Here is a 10,555-nt window from a genome sequence, read left to right on the forward strand (position 1 = left end):
TACTTAATGCCATTATCCTGGGTTTTTACCTGGATCCATGAATTTGAAATTATCCATCCATGTTTTTAAAACACAGTCAAAATCATTTTTGTATGTGTTGCAAGTAAAATAATTGAAATGTCAAAAAAATTACAAATTAAGGTATCAGGGGTTTTTTTCTGTTTGTTTTTTACAAAAACATAGAAAATAAGTTTGTATAGATAGAAAGTGGGGGGTCTTCCTCCCTTCTCAAGATTTGACATAATTTATTATGTCAAATCTTATTTATTTATTTACTTTTTTTATTATATACATAATAATAATCATATATATATATATATACATACATATATATATATATATAAAAGGCCACATTCAGGCTATAAAAACAGACTATAAATATGTTATGTATATTTTTCTACAGTCTGTCATGTGCGCTATAGTTTTAAATAATTCAGTGACATAAGAGAGTTTGTATAAGGAACTGATCTCCAGTTACAGCTTGAGCACCAGCTTCAGCTGTGTGTGAGCAGCACAGAGCAAGCCTTCTTTACTCTTATTAGCGCGCCCCATATGGGAGCATGGTGTTGTAACAATGCAAAGACAATATCTCCGTCCACTCACTGCCAGCGTCCAAAGCCAGGTCAGTGCTAATTACACTAGTCTAATGATGATTTCCAGGGATTATCTGAGCCTTTGGTATTTTTTTTATTTCAAAAGGTTAAAAAAAAAATCTATCTCAGATAGCTGTAGTTTCCAAATCTGTCCACAAATGTTTAGCTGGGAGCGCATGTGGTTTAAGAGAGAAGGCCTCCAGCTCAGGCCTCCTCAAGCATTATCAGAGCACTTTAGGGGGCCGAAAACATCACGTGACACACACACACACACACACACACACACACACACACACACACACACACACACACACACACACAAATTCAAATGTAAAAACAATCCGACTGAGTAGGAGTTTGTCCAGTCCAGAGGAGATAGTTTTTTTTAAAAAAGAAAGAAAGAAAAGAAACAGAAAGGAAAAGCACCTGTTGCCTTCAGAGAGAGCTCTGCATATTCCAGACTGAGACAATCAGCTGTTTCATTTGGAGAAAAGTTACAGAAATCATCACGTATTATGAGATTTTGCAGGCTGCCAAACAATTTCATTTTTTCAAACTCGTGATTGTAAATAATTGATTGTTGCTGCTTTCCTTTTTAAAGACCTCCAGCTGGAATTAATAAAGCGGTCCTCCTTATTATTAACCACAAAATCACTGCTAATAACCCATTCATAACCTTCAAAACTCATATCAGAAGTCATCCTGGGGGATTTTGTTGGCAAATATAGTCCCTTTTTTTCGCCTCTTCTTTTTTTTTGGTTTTAATTTTTTTTTTATTGCGGACTTGTTATCGTTCAGCATGTTCCGTAATACTTTCATAAATCGTCTCCAATTCTCCAGAATGGTGAAATAATGGCTCTTGTCGGCCACCCGCATTTTACTGTGCTGTAAAAATAATGAAAGTCATATTGCGCTGCGGTTACAGATCTGCACAGGCAAACGGCACAAGTTTGAAGGAGGTCCCGAGATTTTTTCCTTTTCTTTTTTTTCTAAATTGCTATGAATTTTCATTTTTGAGACAGTTTTTGGAGAGCTGCTTTGCTGTGTGCGCGCTTTTTTGGAGCAAAGCCGAGTGTAAACGTAAGGAGATGTTTAGCAAGAGTTGGAATAATTATATTTGTACTTATCAACTCCATATTTCCCGAGCTGAGCCTCCAATGGGGAGGAAAAAACAGAAGAAGTAGGTAATTCAGTTCAGTTATCACCGCTGCCGAGATTCAGTTTGTGATTCCTGAAGCCGAAATAACTAAAAGCCGTGAGAGACAAATACAGTGTTCATAGGGATACACTAATAAATGATCTCAACTTTCTATTTGTTTTTAAAGTTTTTAAAAACTCCTTCTAAATAAGTCTTCTAAATTAAGTAAACAATTAAATGAAGGCTTGTACAAATAAAGATCTTTAATGCAATCATTCGCTGAACTCCCTGTGTGGGAGACGGTACTGCCTCATCTTTAGAGAATCTGCCTCATCTTTACAGAAACTTTACTGAGCGGTGTTTCCTCTTTTATGCACGTATTTATTTATTTATTATATCATTAACTTGTCCGAATAAGATGAACACCCGGAGATCGTTACGCTTTCTTCGTGGGGGACCTTATATACTTTCATGATAAGAGAACCGAAAGTGTTGCATATAGTTTACTGCAATATGGCACAAGAAATTAGATATTTAAATAATATTTAACATATTAAAAAACATAGAAGTGGGAAAAATGATTTAAAAATAAAGGTAAGTGCTGCATATCACACTAAATAAATTTAAGTGGCAACATATATAAATAAATATAAATATTAATGTAATACAGCCTAAAATAATAGCAGTAGTAGACACAATAGGCTATCTGCGGTTAAAATAAATAAATTGAGTGACCTGACCCGGTGAAGGTGTATTTGATTTCCTCACCCTTTCTGCCCCCGTGTGGTGCAGTGACTCTTGTGTTTATGCTGCAAACAACAGACATAAACTCTTGGACAACTTCAGTGCACACAGGAAAACACGAAAGACGTCAAAGTCGAATATTTTATGATTCTTTTATTTAGCAGTAGAAGAGGAGGGGACACAATTTGTTTGGATCAATTTATTTTGCGCCAGTCACATTTTGCCACAGATGTGTCAAATCTACAGTCTGGGTTCTGAGGTAACTGTTTCTGAGGTAATTGCTGCTGAGGTAACTGTGTTGGTGAACGCCACACAGATATGGGATTTGTGCAGAATTCGGAACATACTTGTAAAGTCCTGTTTTTCTTCTTCTTCTTCTTCTTTTGATGTTAATTTACCCCAGCAAAGAGCCTGAAGAAACAGAACTCTTATAAAGTATACTCTGATAAACTATCCCCGTGTTTGTTTCAGGCAATAGTTTGCATTTCCTCTGCTAACATTTACAGGGCATGTACAGTGAGAACCAAGCACACGATGAGTGGTATGTGTGTGTTCTGTGCCGAATATAAATGTGTGTTTCCAAAACCTTCGAGCCCTCAGACGGAGGGCTGTCCATAAATCTCAATCTGAATGAGGTTTTCTTCCAGGGAGCCTCGTCTTAGTGGAGCTTGTGATTTCAAACATAATCATTATGTGAAAGCTCCACGATAACACATGTGCCATAAGCCCAGCTGTACTTATTTTGCTGAGGAATGAAGCGCCACAGATACTGGGGGTGGCAGGGGTGTGGGGGTTATTTCACAGGACATGATCAAATCAATCGCTTTAACGAATCATCTAATGGATCAGTGAGGAAAAGAAAAATCAAAGACAGATGAGTTTCTGGAGAGGTTTATACTCGGCTGCGTTTGCCAGAGGAAGGGTTGACGTCTTGGTACGCAGGTGGATATGAACAGGTGGAGCAGGTCTCATCACTGCTCCCCTTTTCGTCTCTTGTTTTCTGTGGGCTATGAGAGAGGGGGAAAGTGTGTGTGTGGGGGTAAAATATCACACAGAACATTATAGGCAGATTGAAAGGAAGTGAAGCAGTAGTTTACAAATGTTTACAGGCCCAAATGATGACGCTCAAAGAAAAACCTCAGCGCTTTCTTTAGCTTGTCCCTTGATCGTTCCTCTGTTTGACATTAAAGTTGGGGGTTCATATGAGCAAGGCAACACTTTATGGTTTTCCTAGGTTAAATGTATTTTGCCTGCTGTCTTTTTTTTTATTTGACTAAATTGCTTTTCTGGAAGCCTGCTGGGAGTAATTGTTCTAAAACAATGAAAGAAAGTGAAAACTTGTAACTTCCCCGCAAGCCTTAACCTTCAGGCGACCTTTCGGGAATGGAAGGTCACCTGGTGGTTACTGCATGCTGCTGGGATCCTGCAGTTAGTTTTCTTTTTCTTAAAAAAAAAATGTATGACATATGTATTTTTAAACTGGGCAAATATGCTGACCTAAAAATTTTCACATGACAAAATTACCCATGCATGCTGTAAAAGTGTCTTTTAATCGGATGGGGCAGCAGGACGGTTATATTAAAGGATGAGTAGTTATTTGGGGGTTTAGTTGTATTTGAAGAGTTTCAGTCAGGTTTCAGAGCTCATCACAGCACAGAAACAGCTTTAGTGAAGGTTACAAATGATCTTCTTCTGGCCTCTGACAGTGGACTCATCTCTGTGCTTGTCCTGCTAGACCTTAGTGCAGCGTTAGATACTGTTGACCATAATATCCTATTAGAGCGATTAGAACATGCTGTAGGTATTACAGGTACTGCGCTGCAGTGGTTTGTATCATATCTATCTAATAGACTCCAATTTGTGCATGTAAATGGAGAGTCCTCTTCACACACTGAGGTTAATTATGGAGTTCCACAGGGTTCAGTGCTAGGACCAATTCTGTTTACATTATACATGCTTCCCTTAGGCAGCATCATTAGAAGACATAGCATACATTTTCACTGCTATGCAGATGACACCCAGCTCTATCTGTCCATGAAGCCAGATAACACACACCAATTAGTTAAACTGCAGGAATGTCTTAAAGACATAAAGACCTGGATGGCCGCTAACTTTCTGCTTCTTAATTCAGATCAAACTGAGGTTATTGTACTCGGCCCTGAAAATCTTAGAAATATGGTATCTAACCAGATTGTTACTCTGGATGGCATTACCTTGGCCTCCAGTAACGCTGTGAGGAACGCTGGTCGAGGATATGTTGCTGTGAGGACATATCCTCGACCAGGACATGTCCTTCAACGCACATATTAAACAAATATGTAAGACTGCGTTCTTCCATTTGCACAACATCTCTAAAATTAGAAATATCCTGTCTCAGAGTGACGCTGAAAAACTAGTTCATGCATTTATTACTTCCAGGCTGGACTACTGTAATTCATTATTATCAGGATGTCCAAAAAACTCGCTAAAAAGCCTTCAGTTGATCCAAAATGCTGCAGCAAGAGTGCTGACAGGGACTAGAAAGAGAGAGCATATTTCTCCTGTTTTGGCTTCCCTTCATTGGCTTCCTGTTAAATCCAGAATTGAATTCAAAATCCTGCTCCTCACATACAAGGTCTTAAATAATCAGGCCCCATCTTATCGTAATGATCTTGTAGTACCATATCACCCTATTAGAGCACTTTGCTCTGCAGGCCTACTTGTTGTTCCTAGAGTATTTAAAAGTAGAATGGGAGGGAGAGCCTTCAGTTTTCAGGCCCCTCTTCTGTGGAACCAGCTTCTAGTTTGGATTCGGGAGACAGAAACTATCTCTACTTTTAAGATTAGGCTTAAAACTTTCCTTTTTGCTAAAGCATATAGTTAGGGCTGGACCAGGTGACCCTGAATCCTCCCTTAGTTATGCTGCAGTAGATGTAGGCTGCCACGGATTCCCATGATACATTGAGTTTTTCCTTTCCAGTCACCTTCCTCACTCACTATGTATTAACAGACCTCTCTGCATCGAATCATGTCTGTTATTAACTTCTGTCTCTCTTCCACAGCATGTCTTTTATCCTGTTTTCCTTCTCTCATCCCAACCGGTCGCAGCAGATGGCCCCGCCCCTCCCTGAGCCTGGTTCTGCTGGAGGTTTCTTCCTGTTAAAAGGGAGTTTTTCCTTCCCACTGTCACCAAAGTGCTTGCTCATAGGGGGTCATATGATTGTTGGGTTTTTCTCTGTATCTATGAAGCACCTTGAGGCGACTTTTGTTGTGATTTGGCGCTATATAAATAAAATTGAATTGAATTGAATTGAATTGAATTGAATTGAATTAATCATTCCAATTTCACTAAGACAGTACTAAGTTTACTTTGTGGAAACAAGCTGAAAAAAATCCATCATTTAGTCACTTTTTCAGAGTTACAAAAACCAGCACTCATGTGCCACATTGCTTAGTAATTTCAGCGGTAATCAACACTGAGGTGTCGACTATCAGAGAGACCTTAATTACGCCATAATTGACTTGGGAGTGCAGTGACGGCCAAGAACCACTTTGGGCTGAGAGAAAAGTGATCTTGTGGCTAGTATGAAATGAACCCTGGCACACAGTGTCTGCTTTAATGAGCTCAGCGAGGAGCTGCAAGTTGTAACGCACTGAAATTCTGACATAAGATTCGCTCTGCCTTTTGTTGGTTTTATCCACTCTAGCCTCGACATGTTGCATATGTACCCATCTTCCAAAGCCAGACCTCTAAAATAACAGCATGTTTAAATAATGGTGAACCCCAGCGGGACTACAGCTGTTCTTCTTCGGGTTATATTCCTCACAATAAGCATGGTTTCCTACCTGTTTGCACGATACACCGCATCATATGGAGGCAGTGCTCCATCAATGTCGTTCACGGAGTTGTCAGTCTGGGACCCATTGGCCTGGCGTGCTTCTTGAGTTTTACCAGTTGACTTAACTAGTACTGGCGTCGGTGATGTAATTGGCAAAAATGGTAAAACTCGGAAGGTGTGCACCATAGGTGTTCCATCGTCGTGAGCCTTCACATGCAAGAAGAAACCTAGGAATAGGAAACCAAGTGCGACTATGGCCAGGAAAGGGCCAATCAGTTGTTTCAGCTCTTCTTGGGGATCTTTGAAGTGAATCCACCAATCAATGCAAGTGTACAGGATAGCCACTATTAGCATTATGCTTCCAGTGTTCATCAGGCATTCTCCAGCCTTGTTGCACCGCAACTGGCTTGCAGTCATCTGAGTTGGGTCATTAGATTTCCCACTGGGATCCTGTGTAGGATTTCCACCCTTTTTGGTTTTCATTGCAGCCCACTTCCCCACCACCGTTCTCTAAACGGGACCATGCTGTGAATGCAGAGGTATACTGGCTGGAAACTGGATAACAGTGAAGACTCTTATAGGGGACAGGTTACAAATTAACTACTGACCCTGACACCAGCCTCTAGAGACCATGACTTATTAACACAAAGAGAGATTCCTGCATAGAAAATCATCCAACCCCGCCACATATCATTTCACACAGACTCATGTGAAACTGGCTCTGCTGTAATGCATTGCTGATAATCAACAATGGCTTGTGCTGAAGTCTTGCATCTTAAGTGGAAAGGCTTACAACAACATCACCCTGTAGTACAAAGATGAGCTAGTTGTCTAACTACTGAGAGTAACTGCTCCAGCTGCTCCTCCATACTCTACTTTAGGTGTCCATAAGCTTTAGCAGGTCTGTGTCTGTGTGTACTACAGTAATAAAAAAAAAAAAAAAACACACCTTTGTTCATAAAATTTTCATTCGGAATGCAAACACAGTCACATGCAAACATGTTTTTAGAATTTCAAGCAGTCCTTTCCCCCAGAGGGCAGCTTGAATTTGCCTACTCTGAGCGCATCTACGCTGTGTTGCGTGTAACCAGCCTGTCAGTCACAATGCGAGGATAATGCGCCACTGATGGCAAAGCAAAACAAAGGGTCTTCAGTTGGATAACAACGGACTATCAAACACACAATACCAATAGCTGATTAAATCTAACCTGTGTGTGTATCTGTGTCCTCGAATGTGCGTCTGTCTGTTTACCATAGCCTCAGCTCATTTCACAGATACAAAGGATCCATATGAGCGCAGTGTTTAAAGAACCTCCCAGAATTTAAGCTGCGCAGATTCTTTCAATTAGCAAACTCCAAATATTTATGGAGTGAACATTTCCTCTCTGGAAGGAAGGAAAGTTTTGTGTGTGTGTCTGTCTCCTGTTGACTCACTCTGGGGTGTATTGATCCCCAGGGCTTATGCTTCATTTCACTTCAGCTCTGCCATCATCCTTCAAAAGCATATCTTTGCAGCATTTAGACTGTCACTTTCTATCAGAAATAGTCACAAAGCGGCAATATTCCAAAAGGCTATCCAGAGAAAAGAGGTAAGAAATGATGCCACGCCCATGCAATGGATTATATGCCCACAGATATAAATAGCCCTAATTCATCCATCCTTCCATCATTTCCTGTCTGAAGTCTAAAACACTTTATAGGGTAGAAAACTGATTCATTTCACCTCTTGGGTCTTTCATTTTGTACTAATTGTGTCTTCCAAATGGCGCTAACATGGCAAACATGGTCAAGAGGTCCAGTTTGGTGACTTGGATACGATGAGTTGACACCTACCACTCCTAATAATACATGATCCTAAAGTTACAATGTGTAAAATTTTAATAAGTCAGTGACAGTCACCTATGTCCAATGACAGCGATACTGAGGTGAGATTTTGAGGATATCCTGAACTTTTCTGTTGGAAAGCGCTGCTGTTTTTTGATGTTGTCAGCTGCTGTTAGCCAATGTTAGCAAAACCTTCTTTGAAATAGATCTAACACTGTTGGACTATGACACGATCTGAGAACGCAGAGAATATAGAGAGGTTTATGAGAGGAAACGTATGACACTCAAGCCTAATGTTAGCTGGCATAATGTGCTTATAACTAGCTGCTGTTGTTTAGCTAGCTCGCTGTAAACTGTTTGAAGACGTGAGGTTCGTATGCCTAATCTACTGACAATAAGTCATTTTGACAATACCTTGAATAATACGTAAGTTTATTTACACTAATTAAAGTACATTTATGAGTACAGTATTGTTTTCTTCTTTTAATAATAAATGAAAAAAACAGCTGACTGTACCTTTAAGTCTTCAAGTTTGTTGAGTTATTTATCAGGACCTGTATTTTTCATACATATTTGCAATGTGTTGGTTGTCTCTTATATCCTCATCCCAGTTACAGGGCTTTTTGGGAGAGTTTTTCTAATCCAAATTAAGGGTGTACCAAAAGGGACATTTTGTAGAGCTCATTCATTCATCCACCAATTTTCTAACCACTAGCCATTGAGTGAAATTTATAATTTGTGATATTTCTCTATGTAAACTAAATGAGTTTATTTAATCTAAAGGGACAAAGTGCTCCAATATCATTTTTAAAATCTTATAAAAAAAAAAAAAAAAGCAATGAAACTGTGATTGTCCTAGGCCGCTAAAGAAGCACGAGAAGAACTGCAATAGGAATAGAGATGTGACTATTTTTCAGTTTTCCCCTCCCCCACATACACACACTAAGACACACATGCGTAAAATGACAAATAGCCTGTGACGTGCCTCTGTGAACATGGCACGAAAGGGCCCACTCCCTTTCCCCAGGGCTAATAAGGCACTGCAGTCTGCTCCTGGGCAGATCTCCCTGCTGAATCCAAATTTTACTACCAATAAAGGAAAAGTCTCATGCGAAACGACGCCTTTATTTCTGTTAGTGTTTGCAGTCGCCAGGTAGCAGAAACACAATAAGTGCACTTCATTATGTTTTCCTGATCCCCCAGGCCCACCGGTTTGCATGACTCAACATCTAAATGTGCAAAGAAGCAGAAAGGAAAAGGACTCACAATTGGTTGATTGGAATTCTGAAATCGACCAATTACAAAGCTCAATTATATTACTTCCATCTCACATTCAGGTTTTGTTTGTGAAAGAATGCATCCGTGCGAGATACATAATTGAGATACTAGATTCCTATTGTAGCTCTACAGGCTCAGACTAAAAAAAAGGTAATTGTCTGTTACTGTTAGCTAGACAAAAATTGAAAATTCTTTGTTTTTAGTTTCCTGTCAGATCTGTTATCAAGTTACATTCAATATTTTCTTTGAGAGGGGGAAGCAGTCGACAGAGTTCTGCTTGCTCAGTGGAAAATGTGACAGGTGGCCTCGAATGTGAGTACGACACATTCAGGGTTTGAGTTATTCTTAAAGGTCTCCTGGATTTTGGTACGAGCACGAGAAGAAGAGGAAAGGAATGCATATTGATGCCGTAAACTTACACCATCCTTGTTTATTCAGATGGCTTTTCTCATGGTGAAGAGGGAGATCAAATAGGCACATCAATTATAAATTGTGCATAAATGTTACTGATGTGGCTCTTGCTTTTCGGGATACTAGAATAACTCAGCTCTATGGCTCCAGTGGGCCTTTGGACAAACAGAAGTGTGATGGTGGACAGCAAAAACTAAATGCTCCCTCTGGTCTGATGGTTGCACGGGGCTGTTGTGACGTTAAGTTTCTCACAACCGATACCAGACGCAGACAGCTCGACTGTCCAGAGCAAAAAATGTTCTCCATTCCTTTGACCAAGAGGCAGCCCAGAATATAAATCCTTGTATACGCTTGTCTTCTTTCTTTTCCTTCCTTCTTATTTTTGCTATCGAGATATAATATGGTGCCGACAGTGTTTGAGTAGCACTGGTCAAATGCAATTGAGAACACTATCAATCTTCCCATCCAGCTCTTGGTAAGAGAGCATATTTCCACTCTGCTGTTACCCATTTATTTTTGGACCATTGTTTCAAAGGCTTCAGTTTGGCATTTCCACTGCTGCTACTTTGGTTAGCATTTTAAGCCAGATGTGACCATATCTGGAAAAGTGAGTAGTTTCTCACGTGATTTCACGCGCACTTGATCGAGTTACCCACCATGTTGGACATAATACAGCGTACGGTCACTAGGGAAATATGTCTACTCCCTGACTCGTTGGCGAATTTCGCTACATCAGGCTGAAGATACTG

General features: G+C 39.9%; 1 protein-coding gene across 1 annotated transcript; it reads right to left on the reverse strand.

Annotated features, from left to right (window-relative positions):
• Positions 1–2,632: 2,632 nt before the first annotated feature.
• LOC146666356 (uncharacterized) lies at positions 2,633–6,814 on the reverse strand. Its single transcript, XM_085411347.1, has 2 exons — positions 6,301–6,814; positions 2,633–3,482 (listed from the first exon to the last, which is right to left on the reverse strand). Exons 1-2 carry the CDS (start codon positions 6,774–6,776, stop codon positions 3,368–3,370), a joined length of 591 nt encoding a protein of 196 aa, XP_085267473.1. The 5' UTR covers positions 6,777–6,814; the 3' UTR covers positions 2,633–3,367.
• Positions 6,815–10,555: the final 3,741 nt, after the last annotated feature.

Source organism: Rhamphochromis longiceps, linkage group LG7 (assembly GCF_057381845.1).
Source record: "Rhamphochromis longiceps isolate RC_006_pf linkage group LG7, R_longiceps_female_GT1.1, whole genome shotgun sequence".
In the NCBI taxonomy this organism is placed as follows: domain Eukaryota; kingdom Metazoa; phylum Chordata; class Actinopteri; order Cichliformes; family Cichlidae; genus Rhamphochromis; species Rhamphochromis longiceps.